We start from the raw sequence: 14382 nt of genomic DNA, 5'->3' as shown, positions 1-14382 counted from the left end.
CCATTTTCTCTGTAATTACCCAATTTGGTTTAGTCCATTTGCCCGCAAACAGCGAGGAGGCCAAAGCTCAAGTTCTCGACGAATCTCTCGCAGTCTGAAGGGTCCCTCGGTTGGCTATTATGGGATCTCCCGATGGAGAGAGCGGGCAAATTTGAATAAAGGCTGCGAACTGGAGCCACCTCCTTGGTGAAAATATATGTTGCGTTGACAATTCGCGGCCGGTTGTCTTCTTCCAGAGCAGCGCTAGATCATTGAATCCGCCCAACCAGGCCGAGACGGACGAAGATATATTTTCATTTTTCAACCGCATTCCTGGATTACAGCGTTCCACACTGAGGGTGAATATACCCCTTCTGTCCTGAACCCCTTACCAGAAATTGAGATGCGATTATAGGAGTGTATACACCGGAGAAGATCCTGCGGAAACGCCATTACAGCACTTTCGAAACCTACAATGCCGCAAGACACGTCCGCCGACAAACCACTGCAACGGGATATCGATGAGCGCGACCTCAACCTTGACGACGACGACGAAGCCCTCTTCAAGGCCCTAGAAGACGAAGACGACACAGTTTACCGCGCACACCGTATTGAAGAGCTCAATGCCGAATTTGCTACGGCGGGAAAGGGCAACCGGCAGGCGACAACCGTCATCCGCGACTCCCTCTACCCAACGCTCAAAAGTGACCAAACCCTCTTGGACTTCACGACGGAGACAAACCGATGTATAATCCACTTTGCACACCGAGATTTCGCGCGCTGCGCAACAATGGACGAGCATATGAGGGCATTGGCCACGCGGCATCAGGATGTGCGGTTTGCCAGGGTCGATGTGCGGGATACACCGTTCGTCGCCGAAAAGTTAAAGATACGAGTTCTGCCTTGCGTGATTGGGTTTCTGGATGGAGTAGGGGTGGACCGTGTAGTTGGGTTCGAAGGGCTGGGATCTGGGGGCAGTGATGGGTTGGATAAATTTAGCACCGCGGCCCTCGAGATGAGATTATTGTGGAAGGGGATATTGTCTCAGAAAAAGTTCAAGGATGGGGATGATGAGGGATCGGAGGAGGAGAGTGAGGAAGATGATGATACGAAAGGGAGACGGGGCATTCGGACTGGAAATGCAAGGGCGCTCAATGACGGCGATGACGATGACGATGACTGGAACTGAAGAGCAGATACGGTTCCTTACTTGGGGCTTGCTGGCTGAGTCGCTCGGAGACGCTGGGAGAGCACTATCTACTGCTTTGGCCAAGGAGATAATACTAGTGCTAGGTACGGGGGTAGTAGACCTGAAGTGGCTTCTTGCTGGCTGCTCTCCTGCGGTGCACCCTCACGGCGATATGCAACTAGGGCTGTGCCTGTCGAGGGCAGTCCAGCATGATACCAAGGATACCAAGGCTTGGGGGCTTGGATCCCAATTTGGCGCTCGTTCAATGAGGTACGGGATGCCATGGAAGAACTTCAAGTTATTCGGATCCTGTTACGTACGGAGGTAACCGGCCAAATGACTAGACCCGGGCTTGGATCACCACCGGCCTAGACCGTCATGCTTGCTCGAGACCTGTAACGTAATGAATTGTGCTGTGTGACCGCAGCCCGTCTCAGAGGCGTATATCATGGTTTCGACATCTTCTGGAACGACATTGACTGGCGGGACAAGCAGTTCGCTGCTAGAGTAGGAAGTCTCCCGGAACGGTCGCCATAGTACACCAAACTCTCTGCTAAGGGCGTATGACAATGAAGAACCTGCTCCTGGCTAAGAGACGTGGTTCTGTTATCTTTATATGATAGTAGTAACAGATGAAGTGCTGGTGATAGTAATAGACGATAGGATGGAACGATTAGGACCGCATGATCGTGGGAGTAAAGTTACACATAATCTAGAAACAGCCTGGCAAGCGAGGACCCCGTCCGGAGAAAAAGTAGTAAAACGCGAGCAGTGCCAAGCAAGTTCTCTCAGAAGACAGCAATAAAGTTGAGAATTTATACAGGGTTGTTGAAAGGAATCTTCAAGGGCCGGCTCGGTCAACAGTGGCGCCTGGTGCAATTCGGAGGTAGAAAGCAAGATAAGAGCCAGCACAAAACAATGAAATCAAACGGCTCATGATATGAAGACCCAAAAAGGAAAGAGAGCAGACATACAACCATAGCTTAGATGGCGACATTCTTCATTTCGCCCAGGACCTCACCGTCCAACCCTGGTGTAGAGGCTCCCTGGTTCGATTCGCGTCGTTGTACCTTTTCAGGACTTGCCTTATTCGTGGGCGGTTGGTCTCCAAAGCCCTCATTCTCCTTTCCAGAAACCTCTGGGGTTGCAACTTCCACTAAATCCTCCGTTTGAGGTTCTTTTGAAAGGGGTTTTCCGGGTTCATCTGTCTCCTCGCTTTCGGCAATTGCGTGGACCGGGCTGGAAACCTCTTCAGTAACTCGGGCAAGCGGGCTAGAGATACCAAACTGTGTCTTGGGGCTCTGAGTCGAACTGTGATTCGGAAAACGGTGTGGTGATCTTCCGCGCTCTTCACTGGGTCCTGGACTCCCGTAGGGAGACTCCTTCCCGGATTTGCTCCCAGTGTTGAGGCCCAAGCCATTGGGGATCTTGCGACGAGGCGCCTTCCTGCCGTATTTTTGATCCGTCCTCCAACGTAAGATTTCCAGGTAAGGAGGTTCCACATTCTGAGCCTTGAACTCCAGGAGTTTGAGTTCGTTTGTATCTTCATCTACAACAGCCTTGCCGCTGCAGAGGTCGTCTGCTAAAACTGCGAGAAAGGTGGCCCAGGATCGGGAAACCACGTATTTACAATCGTAGTCTCGACCAAATATGATGACTTGGCCCCATTTCCCCGCGGGCCCGGGGGCCAAATCGATCGCGATGCAGTTGCCACCCCAATCACGAGCAAGGGGAATCCAGGCGGGGTGCGCGTATGCCTTTTGAACTGCGCCTGGAGGCTGTGAGTCTTGCCGGTCGTTAAGGTCCTGCCTCCATAGGGGATTAGATGCCTGGGGTGGAGGCGTGGCAGACGACGAACTGGCTGTGGCTTTTGGGATTGGGGTATTGATCGTGGTAGGTGAGGCGAGAAACTCTTCGTTCACTGTTCTCCAATTCTTCCACTCCTGGACGATTTCCTCACAGTCAAGAAGCATGCAACCAAAGATAATGCCAGTGGGCAATCCCGGACGTTCCTGACCATCATGATTCATTAGGGATTCCCGAACTTCCAAGGGAAGGCTGCAATCTAATTCATGTTCCAACTCGTTGATGTCGTTCTGCGTGCAACCCTCGCAAAGATTGTCGTAAAGCTCCTCGAAATTGTTTTCCAACCAGCGCTCTATTTTCCTCCACGAATGGATCACGGGAGGGGGAGGAGGCGCACCGTCGTGGAAGCTCTGCATCTGAATATCCGGAGGCCCTTCTGCACCATGGTCTGCAGACCGTCGAGTGTGTGAAGACATGGATCGCATCCCTGGAGAATAAGCGCGGTTTGGAGAACTGACACCATTTGACTGTTCGTCTTCGTATGGGGCTGTGAGATCCGGTCGGGACTCGATTGCGCTCGTTGCGATCGACGTTAGAGGCTCATGGCGGCTTTGACTGAGAGGAACATGTCTGCCTGTGCGGTAAGGAGAATCGTGGGACGCGTGCCGGTCATAAGAAGTCATCGTATGCCAGAAGGAGCGCCATGCTGAACCGAAACTGCAGTGGCGGGGAAATTAGCGAATGGCCGGGGAAAATCAGGACGTTAAGAAAGCAAGGAATACTCACGGATTTGCCATGTTGGCAGTTCAACGGGAGGGGAGTAGGGTAAACAGTAAACACAAAGTGTTTCCCTTCCAAGTTCTTAAGCAAAGCGCCAGCTAACCATTGGATGATAGAACTGCAAGAAAGGGGATGCCCCAGTCGAAGAAGACAGGCTGCAGGGAGGACAATGATCAGAGGTCCCTTCGGAAGGGCTGGGAAGGGGGCCCAGATAATGAAATACAGGGAGCAAAAGGAGCGCGCCTTGCGTGCTTGGGAGTCTGAATTTATGAAAAAAGAGTGGGACGGTTCAAGGGTTGAGGGAGAGGGGAAGGGGAAATTGAAGAGAATAATGGGATGCGACAGGAATGACGCCTCGAGAGAGAAAACGGCGAAGGAAAAAAGAAAGCGGGCAAGCAACGATGATCGATAATTCAAAATCGTTTTCGACCGCTTCTTTTCTCTTCAACACTCCTGGGCCGAGTGGGAGGAGTTGTGGGCTGGCCTCGCTCTTATGAATGTGCTGAAATTAACATGGCTCGGCCCCCTGGGAACCTGGAAGGAGCCCCATCATACCCAGGTCCCACTGCAGCGCTGGTTGTCGCCACTGCCATGCACACCTGCCACAGTCTTAAGGGCTTCTACTATTACCATTGCTATTTGGTCATTTTGAGGGCGGTGATCAGACGGTGGGAATTTGTTCGTGTCATTCCTTCAACGAGCTTTTCTCCTGAGTGCGGGTCGAAAACAAACACCTGCATTCCTCGCCGCCAGCAATGCCAATTGCCGCAATCAGCCCAAACACCGTTCTCGGGCACCGTATATTCCTCGGTAGTTACTTGCTTGCCAATCATGCCTTCTCCGTTCAACGTCAGTTCGCGATCTCACCAGCAATTTCTCCTCTGCGTGCTCCTTGCGCAACCTATTACTTCGAGTCCAACGTTTGCGGCCCAATAGGAGGTTTATGTAGATCATAGTTAATTGGAAGAATTACAAAGGAAAGAATAGATTCTATAGAGAGCGTGTGGATATCTGATATAGGGATCGCGTTGGGGGGATCGACTGAACCTGCTTCAGACGACAGAGTCGTGGAACCAAGTACTCGGAGAACAAGAAGTCAATATGGGGACAAAGATACAAGAATACCGCTATTGTTGCTGCTCTGCGGACCTGTGGATCTTGGGGCGGTGAGAAGTGATGGAACCCTCCGAAAAACGCAACAATCGCAAACACTGAGGGAACATAAGTGAGAGAGTCGAGTTTGGATCGGAAGGTGGGAGCCAAGGTAAGAATAGAGGCGTCCAGAAGTCTCCTAATGACCATGGACAACCGAAGAGGCGGGAAAGAAAGGATGCCATGATAATTCCCCAAGTCATGTCTTTCAAACAGTGCTCAAAACACAGCCGGACTCCGGGATTGATGCAACAAGGGTATACATGCATTACCCACTAACAGACCAATAGACCTCTCAACCACAAAACCTGCCGCTAGCAACATGAACCGTACCAAAAACACCGAAATCCTGCCACGGGAGCACTGATGGATCGAGAAGCGGAAGGAAGTAACAAATGAGAAAGGGCAGTAAGACCAGGAATGAACGAAACCAGACAAAGCCGCATAAATGAGAGTTCGTTGAAATTGTAGAAATACCCCGAACATGTGAGCTGGTGAGCAAATGGCAGCTCATCGCAATCGTGGTAATACCGTCGAGTATCATGAATAGTCATGAAGGCAAAGCAAGGCTAGCGTTAAAGTCAAAAAGATGGCGCTATGCAAATGAGCTCTGAATGCCGTCCGATGGGATACTTGTGTTGGCATCAAGCTTCAGTATCCGCCGCAGATCGTCTTCCATCTTTTTGGTATCAAAAACGGAAGCGTTCGCTGGAGCGTTTTGAGCGGCGGGCGACTGTGAATGGGACTCGGGATAGCGAGCCGGAATCTGTTGATAGGATAACGGCTTTGAGTGAATATGGACGCCTGATGGAGAGCCGTATGCTTGTCTTGGAGTGCTTGGTGCGTTTCCAGGGTTTGAAACAAGTATGCCACTTTCGAAAGTGGTATCCTGATATCGAGAATGCTGCGGAGGATTGGAGTGCGTATCATTGAATCCTGAGAGCGATCTAGAACCGGGTTGGAAGGGCGGCTTGCCAGGCAAGCCATGAGAGCTGCTGCCTGAAGGACCAGTACTTGTTCTTGTAGGGGTTGCAAAATGAGGGACCACGGGGCTGAGGGCTGGCTGGTCGGGGTTATGAGTTAGATGAGTACCAGGTGAGAAAGCGACGGAGGATGGTCTTTGCGGACGGGGGTTAAGCAATAAAGTCTTCAAAGCTTCAGTCTTCGCCTTTCGTTCATCCTCATTGAGGTCTCGTAGTGCTGGGGACGGGGAGCTAGCTGATCGTAGAGCGTTCATGCGATCTTTATATGACGGAGCGAAAGAAGGCCCGATTTGGGGAAGGCATAGATCTGAAGTTCCAAGTTCTAGGGGAAACATTCCAGTGATATCACTATTGGGTCTGCGTTGCTGGATTGTCTTTGAATCGGTCTGTGGAGAACGTACTTTCGGGCTCGGCTCGGTGTTTCGTTGAGGCGGGCGATTCCTAGCATCAACAGCTGCTTTAAAGAGAAAATCTAGGGGTGTCGACTCTCGTTCTTCCTGCGGGGCAGAAGGACGTGACTTGGGTTTCGAGGGTGTATTCTCAAGATCGGCATCGGTATCAAAGCTGTCACTATCGTGCTCTACTGTAGGTGCGAGATCAGACTCCGGAAAGGATTTGGAGATGAAACTTGGAATTGGTAGAGTCGACGGCGCAGGGGATGCGTGAAAGGTTGGGCCAGCATAGTGAGTGTCTTTCAGGTGGGGGTTGGTGATGTTATTGTTGGGATGCGAGGTGTGACGATGGTCAGGTTTATTGACGGGGGACGCTCTTGCTACGTCACGCGGCTTCTTTGAGGATCGAATGCCCTTCTTCTTGGACAAAGTGATGGTGCAGGAGGAATCACTGGGTACTTCTCGAGGACTCACAGTCCTCGCTGGCGAAGAGGGAGGTGTCGCGAACGTTGAGGCATTCTGAGTCGAGGGAGTTGTATTTCGTTTCTGATTACGACGGTTATTCCGAGGTCCCTTTGGTGTTAAGGGGGTGTGGGATAGAGTCGACATCGCGACTGGTCGGCTTAATAAATAAACAGCCTTGTTTCGCGGGGATAGAATGGCGCGGGAAGGAAAGAAATCTGACGAACGATAGTTGCGATAAGAATAGCCGGAACGCACGACGCAGTAATGAAGGAATAACTGCCACGGTAGCCCGTACCGAGGAATACTTCAATGCTAGATTGCTCCCAAGGAATGCTAGCTCAGATAATGGTCGTGATGATGGCTGCTAGCCTGGTTGAATGAAGGAGGCTCCGTTTAATGAAGGTATCGGGAAACGGGAAGGAGAAAGAGGTACACCGAATATCGTAGGTATGGAGATGTGTAAAGGCGAGTGAAGACTGGGGAGGGGGAGAAAAGGGCTGAGAGACATTATTGTATGAGAGTCGACATTGAGAGCGTTGGATAATGATTTCGGTTGAACATGAGGCGAGGCTGAGGGCTTGAGTCTTGAGAGAGGTGAATCAGGCGGGGAGCAGGCCATGACTAAGATCTTGGCCGCCCCCCACGCACGCCACCCTCACTTGAATCCAAAGCTTTGGCTGTTGCATGGTTGCAAACAAGACAAAAGGAAAGCCAGCAAGCAGGTACCTAGGAAGTTCGTGATTTGGAGCCTACAGGGCCCCCGAAGGTGATCTCTCCAACACACTCCTGGAATTCACGAAAGGCGAGTGTTTGGATGACTCTCTGATCTGGACCTGCTGTTCTTCACGCTCTGGCTAACATGTCTCAGAGGCCACAGGTCTCTGCCCCTCAGATAGCCCTCTCTTGAAGCCTCCGCACCGGAAACTTGGAATTCACAGAAGATTGTACACGATATGGCCGACGTGGAAATGAAGGAAGCTTCGTCTTCCAAGGCGAAGGCAGGATCCAAGTCAGAAGGAGCTAGCGATGGCAGGAAGAAGTTCGAAGTCAAGAAGGTACAGCCACGCTGCATACTTTCGGGATTCTTGAGGAGCCTTTTGGCTAAAACTGATCTGCAACAGTGGAATGCCGTAGCTCTGTGGGCATGGGATATCGTCGTCGATAATTGTGCAATTTGCCGGAATCACATCATGGATTTATGTATGTTGGATCACTTGTTGACTGTCAGCTTTATGCGGAACTAATGCATTCCGTTAAGGTATTGAATGTCAAGCGAACCAAGGATCATCTACAACAGAGGAGTGTACAGTTGCCTGGGGAATCTGCAATGTGGGTGCTGCCTATTGGGTCCAAGTTTGGACGAGATACTGACTAGGAACAAGCACGCATTTCACTTCCACTGCATCTCGCGCTGGCTGAAGACCCGCCAGGTGTGCCCTCTCGATAACAAAGATTGGGAATTCCAGAAATATGGTCGGTAAAAGCATGGACTTGCCGATGAGGCCATCTGTAGAGCCGATGAACCGGCCTGGTGTGAAGCTAAGAGTTCCTTGGGCGGCGTTTGTGGTTATCATTGACAGCTTTATTTAACCATTTTTGTAGCTTGCAGGATCATGGCTCCCAGATTTGTTGATTTGTAGACTTCAAATGGAAGACGGGATGCAGTTCCGGCCCTCGAAGACGAGCATGTCTATCTCACGCGACTTTGACCCCATCTACAACAACCCCTGCTGCGCTGGTGCCGCCCGGCAGAGGAACCAGCCAATTCTCAGGGTGCTTATTGTAAAAGGGCCAAGGAGGAATCACGACGAGCCCCGTTATCAATGTTCCCACCAGACCAACCCAGAGTGTTATATGCATATCTTGGAAGATGTAACCAGTCAGGAACGCGATCACCTTGGCGGCATTAATAGTCAGCGGTGTATACATCGGATAAGAGAGAATGAGAACTTGAGCACTAACTCCCGACACGATCAAGAGTGCCGTAGAAAGAATTTCGGTGATTCGTTGCCCGTGGAAATCCTACCCAGCCGCCAGGTTAGCACTGAGAAATACCTGCGACAACGGAAGGATGTGGGGGGATGTACTCACTATCTGGCCTTCGAAGACGTCTTGAATGGGCGCTAATATATCATCCATTTTAGAATAACTGCTTTCAACGACTGAATTTCGGTAATGCTGTGCTCAATAGTTGTTCCTTGCCAAGCTCGGAGACCAGCTTGTCCAGATCGCTGGCCTTATCGGCGGGAGATGCACGCTCGACCGCCTTTGCCGATAACCACATCTTGACCTTGAGCATTCTGAGGAAACGTGGAGAGAATTGGAATACAACTCTGGATTTAAGTGGAATAATACTGACATTGTAGGTACTTTCCCCTCCACCTCTATTCCCTCTCTAGGTCTTGTTTTGGCTTGAGCTGATCCCTGCATATGATTGACATGGCCTTGGAGACCAGGGTATATACTACGTAGTAGTTGTTGGACAGGGAAGAAAGATGTTTATCTTATTCTTCGAAGTCCTTTTTCAATGGGAAGGATGCGTGATAGATTTACTAAGGGTGGTTAGGCCCGTTTCAGGTTGCTACTATCCTCGGCGGGCGGACCAGGATATGTATGGTTGTGTGAATATTTCATAATATACTCTCTTGGGGCGGGTCTATACCGTCGGCAAAAAAGATAAAGACGTAGACAAGATGGGATTCTAACGGTGCACCGTTGTGCCATCCTGGGCAGGCTCAAGGAGCTTCCACTGGCAGGAGATATTCTGCGAGGCAAAGCGAGAGATGATGAGTTCCGCAATTTCGTCGAACCTATCGGTAGCTAAAGCCAAAATGGTCGGTCCGGCCCCTGATAGGCAAATTCCGAGTAGTCCTGGCTGTGTGCTTGGAGTCATTGACCGAAGGATCTCTGTAAGGCCCGGGATGAGGGTCTGGCGGAAGGGTTGGTGCACTTTGTCCTGCATAGCAAGGTAGATCATATTGGGATCCGGAGGCGAGGAGCCCAGCGCTGCTGGCAATAGGGCGGCGCGTTGCAGGTTAAAAACCTAAAGTCCCGAAATTAGCGTGGTTAACAGCCGAAAGAGAGGTAGAAGCTCACCACGTCAGATCGTGAGTAGCTCGTCGGCAGGACATCGCGTGCATTGGCAGTGGGTACCACAAAATCAGGTATGATGGCGATTGCCTTGATCTCTTTGGCCCATTGGAATTTCCTATAATGGCCGATACCTAGAGGCGGCTCTGGCGGTCTTCGACCGGTGTCGATACCTCCAGCGGGTGCGGGAAGAACCTCGCTGAGAGGGATCTCCTTGCGGGCAACATCCTCCGGCTTGAGTTCGTTGAGGTAGGTCCCAACGAAGCCTCCGAATAGCGAAGCGGCGACGTTATCTGGGTGACGTTCTAGCAGTCGGTTAGTGCGATGGTTCGAGTGTCTGTACTTCTGGCATGGAAAATTGACTTACCAATCATTAAGCAGTAATCAAGGAGCCGGTCCTTGCTCAGACCAAGTTGCCCTACTTCATTTCCCAGCATGACACCCGCAACGACTGCAGTTCCAGACGAACCAAGACCCCGACCTAGTGGGATGGGGTTTACGATGTGAACTCGCGTCTCGACAGGGAACACTCTCCGGTCATGGCATCTAAGTATGTACAAAGCTACACGGGTGATCAAGTTGACCTCGGGGTCCAGACTGATCTTCTCGGAGCTCTTGCTCTGGTCGTCGTACGTGATGACACAGTTGAGTGGATGCTCCGACGAGGACTTGGAAGTGTCCACCGTCACCTGTAACTCGAGGAAGAGCGATAATGCTAGACCGATCACATCGAACCCAGGACCGATGTTCGCGGATGAACAAGGAGTTCGAATGACGAATGATGTGGACGGCATTGCGGGGAGGAAATCAGTCGACTCCGGTGTGGGAGGCAGCGAGGAAGAGGGAGGTCAACACCAGAGAAAATATCAATTGGTGAATAAATTGCTCCTTAGGATGGCCCCCTTGCAGGTGCTGATAGAAGGTTTCCGTTTTCGATTATCCGTCTACTCAGTTATCCCAAGCAGAAAAGTGTAGTGGTTTTGTTTTGTCTGGGTATTTGATAGCGACCTTTGACTACTTGGACTTGGCACAATGGAAGGTGTGGGAAAAAAAAAAAAAAAAAAAGAATTCAATTCGAGGCCGACTTCGGGGCCCAAGTCTGCAAATTGGAGTAAAAGTGTCAGTGAAGCTTCAAGTTTTGGTATTTTCGCCAAACAGAATACTACTGATTTTCAGCAGTGAAAGAAGTATTCCAAGTTGACTTTCAGCTCGTGAACAGCATCATAATAATAAACTTTGTTAGGCACTGTTAATTGTACCAATCGGGCCTGAAAAACTGCTGTCTATCAGCTAAACACTACTGCATGGTTGTGGGTACCAAAAGAGCGTGAATTGCAGATAAATGTAGATGATTCAATCAAGGAGCTCTTGTTGCATTGGAGAAAGAGTGAATGAAATCCTTTGTATTGTCAGGCTGATGAGGTTGCGCTGCCCGCCATCCGGCGACTGCGGCACGCTTGCAGGCTGAGTATGCGGAAATCTCTGTCCACCCCTCTTCTTGAACAATCTTTGCATCTCATGAGACTTCTCTTTGATGTTTATTTAGCGAGACTTCTTCCCCTTTAGATCTCTGCATTTTTGTCCTCTTGAAAGCAAGCCTCTCTGAGCCGTCTTCGGGATTGTTGCTCTTGGATCGTGGGTTGTGGCAAAGTGCTTTTTGCCCATCGTCCGCTGACTCGCTCCACACCGAAGATTTTGCCTTGATCATTTTTGGGTTGAAGACTCAACACCCTCCTTCACCCTTCTCTTTCCGAAAGAAAGCGGAATCTTTCTCGACTCAGGACTTACAGACGGTTCTCAGGTTTCCGGTTTATTCGACCGAGCAACTACGTGCTCACGTCAAACGAAAACTTCTGCGACGCATTGATCGCAGAACTTCCTTCGAGGGTTTTATCTGTCAAAACACCTTCCCCTACACCACGGAGCGACAGCGCTCCTTTTCGCCCTACTCAGTCAAGTTGGCGGGCCTTCGCTACTCCCAGACCTCTTTCTTGCACCCTCTCCTGGGCCCCAAATTCAGGGTCTTCTGCGGGGGAGACACCAGACCCCCTTAACTAGGCTTTCGGCAACACTTCGAATCTGGCACACGAACGCGCACCGGTAATGTCAGGCCCTTGCGAGGGGTCTGGCTAATGGGTGGAGGACAACTAATCCGGGACGAGTTCACACATCCTTCTTTCGTGATTGGATACGACGACCATACTGGAATCTCCCAATAACGACCTAGACCAACCTATTCTGATTCTTTTGATCAAGAAGCAGCTGCCTGTTCATTCGGCCTAATTTTCTTTGCATTGCGAATCATCCGAAAATGACCGAGTCACCCAGGTCTGAGAAATACATGGATTTGACCAGGTTCAGTACTCCAGTGCCTGAGCTAGACGACCATCGCTTCCATTTGGACAATCAGCCTCGAGTTGAAACAACTCAGGAAATGGCCCTGAGCCGCCAAAATACGGCGCAGCAGGGAATGGCTGAGGTACCACAGCGCTCCGAGCTTCTGCAAATCCAAGACATTTACAGAGACTCTGGGCCGTTTTCGCGGGACTTCGAACAGGCGATACTGGATGATGACCGATCCGCAAATGACATGAATGCTATGGGGCGTCGGTTCTCCGTTGACCCCAGCGCAAATGCTCGCCATGGCCGGACCTTTAGCAGAACGCACCAGGATCTCGGGAACAGGTCGCGAGAGTCTTCCGTCTCAGCTAGATCATCCTCACCACCAAACTCGGTCGATGCCTTTGCAGACCCTCGTCGCCGAGAGCGTGTAAATACCCTGGAAAGTCACGCAGCCCCCGATTTAGAGGCCATCCTCCAGCGAACAGTTTCCGGCGGTACCAGACGGCCAACTTTTAGCAACGCTAGTGTCATCAGACCCCAACCGGGTGACATACAACTAGATTCAACTGAGGACACGTGTGTGCCCCCGTTTGAGCAGCCTGGAAGGATTCCAGTCATCGACTACGAGGAGCTGGAGGAATTCGTAGCCCTCAACCAGAAGGCGAAGCCTACAGTCAGCCGGCGCAAACATAGCTTAAGCTCACAGGGAAGACACTCGCACGTTTTCCATGACCTTCGCCCGGGTGCTCTCAAGGCATCTGATGAGAAGCACCCCTCTAACACCGGCCGCTCTTCGGAGGACTTGATGCCACCCAAATTCAACGAAAAGTCTTTCGCTGATAGTGTAAACGAGAGGGGATTGCTGGCAAACCTGAAGAACGAGAATGAGCCGACTCGCTTTGGCTTCTTCTCCTCCGAGTCTCAGAGTACTGTGCATGCGGCAGAACTTGGGGATCTTGTCCTACCTGGAGATACTTTTAGGGATCTCTTCCAATTGGGCCTCGACGGAGGCGTGTGGTGGCTGGATGTTCTCAATCCGAGCGAGGCGGAAGTCAGCGCTCTTTCAAGGGCATTCTCTATTCACCCTTTGACAACAGAAGATATCCTGACACAGGAATCGCGAGAAAAAGTTGAGCTCTTCAAGCAATACTACTTTGTTTGTTTTCGGACATTTTACCAACTCGACAAGACCAGTGAGCGTTTCATGGAGCCGGTGAATTTCTACATGGTTGTCTTTCGGGACGGTGTCATATCATTCTCGTTTACTGAAAATCCTCACGCTGCCAATGTCCGGCGCAGAATTGGAAAGCTTCGTGACTATGTGTCACTGAGCAGTGATTGGATCTGTTATGCTATGATGTAAGTCCCTTTGAAGTTTACCTTTTTCATGAAGGCTGGAAGGCAGGACGCTGACTTCTCCGGAGCGATGACATCGTGGATAGCTTTGGCCCCGCGATCCGGGAGATTGAGGTTGAGACTGAAGCAATTGAAGACCTTGTATTTATTGCACGGATGGAGGACTTCGAGTCATTTTTGCCCCGAATTGGAAGCCTACGGAAGAAGGTCATGAGCTTGATGCGCCTCCTGGGCGGGAAAGCCGATGTGATCCGCGGTTTTTCGAAACGCTGCAACGAGCAATACTCGGTGACACCTCGTGGCGACATTGGACTATACCTGGGTGATATTCAGGACCATGTCGTAACTATGATGTCTAATCTGGCACATTTCGAGAAGATGCTCAGCCGCTCACACACCAACTATCTTGCTCAGCTGAACGTTACGAATCTGGTTCTAGGGAACCATGCCAATAAGGTCTTGAGCAAAGTGACACTCATTGCCACCATACTTGTCCCGATGAATCTCATCTGTGGCTTGTTTGGCATGAATGTCCATGTGCCAGGCCAAGATGTCCCCGGGTATGGATGGTTTTTTGGCATTGTTGGAGTCCTTGCTGCTGTTGTCGTTATCAGTGGATTGGCAGCTCGGTTCTATAAGCTTGTGTAAGGCAAGAACCTAGGTGGGATACGCATTGATTGAGGCTGGCTTTTGGTGTGTATTTTAGTTCTTGTATGTTAATACCTGGTGGGTACTTTTTTTTTGTGTTGCTAAGTTGTTGAGCTACTCATTCCAGTTCAAAAATCTGCGTTGGATATTGGACACTGCAAGGAGTCCCACTCGCACTCAGAGTACTCCGAGCCCTTGA

At 50.7% G+C, this 14382-nt stretch overlaps 7 protein-coding genes across 7 annotated transcripts; 3 read left to right on the top strand and 4 right to left on the bottom strand.

Moving 5' to 3' along the window:
• Window positions 1-454: 454 nt before the first annotated feature.
• BJX67DRAFT_382116 (thioredoxin-like protein) lies at window positions 455-1168 on the top strand (the record flags this gene model as incomplete). Its single annotated transcript, XM_071033162.1, has 1 exon — window positions 455-1168. One exon carries the CDS (start codon window positions 455-457, stop codon window positions 1166-1168), a length of 714 nt encoding a protein of 237 aa, XP_070885294.1.
• Window positions 1169-1659: 491 nt separating this feature from the next.
• Window positions 1660-4288, bottom strand: BJX67DRAFT_145125 (SMI1/KNR4 family protein). Its single transcript, XM_071024720.1, has 2 exons — window positions 3761-4288; window positions 1660-3691 (listed from the first exon to the last, which is right to left on the bottom strand). The coding sequence occupies exons 1-2, from the start codon at window positions 3769-3771 to the stop codon at window positions 2152-2154; spliced, it is 1551 nt and encodes a 516-aa protein (XP_070885293.1). The 5' UTR covers window positions 3772-4288; the 3' UTR covers window positions 1660-2151.
• Window positions 4289-5278: 990 nt separating this feature from the next.
• Window positions 5279-7294, bottom strand: BJX67DRAFT_144865 (uncharacterized protein). The gene has a single exon (XM_071024719.1). It carries the CDS (start codon window positions 6888-6890, stop codon window positions 5502-5504), a length of 1389 nt encoding a protein of 462 aa, XP_070885292.1. The 5' UTR covers window positions 6891-7294; the 3' UTR covers window positions 5279-5501.
• An 82-nt stretch (window positions 7295-7376) lies between these two features.
• Window positions 7377-8959, top strand: BJX67DRAFT_356201 (SCF ubiquitin ligase complex subunit HRT1). The gene is made up of 7 exons (XM_071029375.1): window positions 7377-7548; window positions 7624-7801; window positions 7868-7946; window positions 8005-8075; window positions 8129-8640; window positions 8707-8767; window positions 8837-8959. The coding sequence occupies exons 2-5, from the start codon at window positions 7700-7702 to the stop codon at window positions 8225-8227; spliced, it is 351 nt and encodes a 116-aa protein (XP_070885290.1). The 5' UTR covers window positions 7377-7548; window positions 7624-7699; the 3' UTR covers window positions 8228-8640; window positions 8707-8767; window positions 8837-8959.
• On the bottom strand, window positions 8442-8885 carry BJX67DRAFT_382112 (signal peptidase complex subunit 1; the record flags this gene model as incomplete). Its single annotated transcript, XM_071033161.1, has 2 exons — window positions 8442-8768; window positions 8838-8885. The coding sequence occupies 2 exons, from the start codon at window positions 8883-8885 to the stop codon at window positions 8442-8444; spliced, it is 375 nt and encodes a 124-aa protein (XP_070885291.1).
• On the bottom strand, window positions 8960-10895 carry BJX67DRAFT_356184 (homoserine kinase). Its single transcript, XM_071029374.1, has 3 exons — window positions 10204-10895; window positions 9843-10141; window positions 8960-9789 (listed from the first exon to the last, which is right to left on the bottom strand). The coding sequence occupies exons 1-3, from the start codon at window positions 10628-10630 to the stop codon at window positions 9448-9450; spliced, it is 1068 nt and encodes a 355-aa protein (XP_070885289.1). The 5' UTR covers window positions 10631-10895; the 3' UTR covers window positions 8960-9447.
• Window positions 10896-12270: 1375 nt separating this feature from the next.
• BJX67DRAFT_382110 (magnesium transporter CorA family protein) lies at window positions 12271-14183 on the top strand (the record flags this gene model as incomplete). The annotated part of the gene is made up of 2 exons (XM_071033160.1): window positions 12271-13538; window positions 13604-14183. The coding sequence occupies 2 exons, from the start codon at window positions 12271-12273 to the stop codon at window positions 14181-14183; spliced, it is 1848 nt and encodes a 615-aa protein (XP_070885288.1).
• Window positions 14184-14382: the final 199 nt, after the last annotated feature.

Source organism: Aspergillus lucknowensis (assembly GCF_044049455.1).
Source record: "Aspergillus lucknowensis strain CBS 449.75 chromosome Unknown BJX67scaffold_26, whole genome shotgun sequence".
Lineage (NCBI taxonomy): Eukaryota > Fungi > Ascomycota > Eurotiomycetes > Eurotiales > Aspergillaceae > Aspergillus > Aspergillus lucknowensis.
Note: the sequence above shows the minus strand (reverse complement) of the source record. Positions and strands in the feature narration are given on the sequence as shown.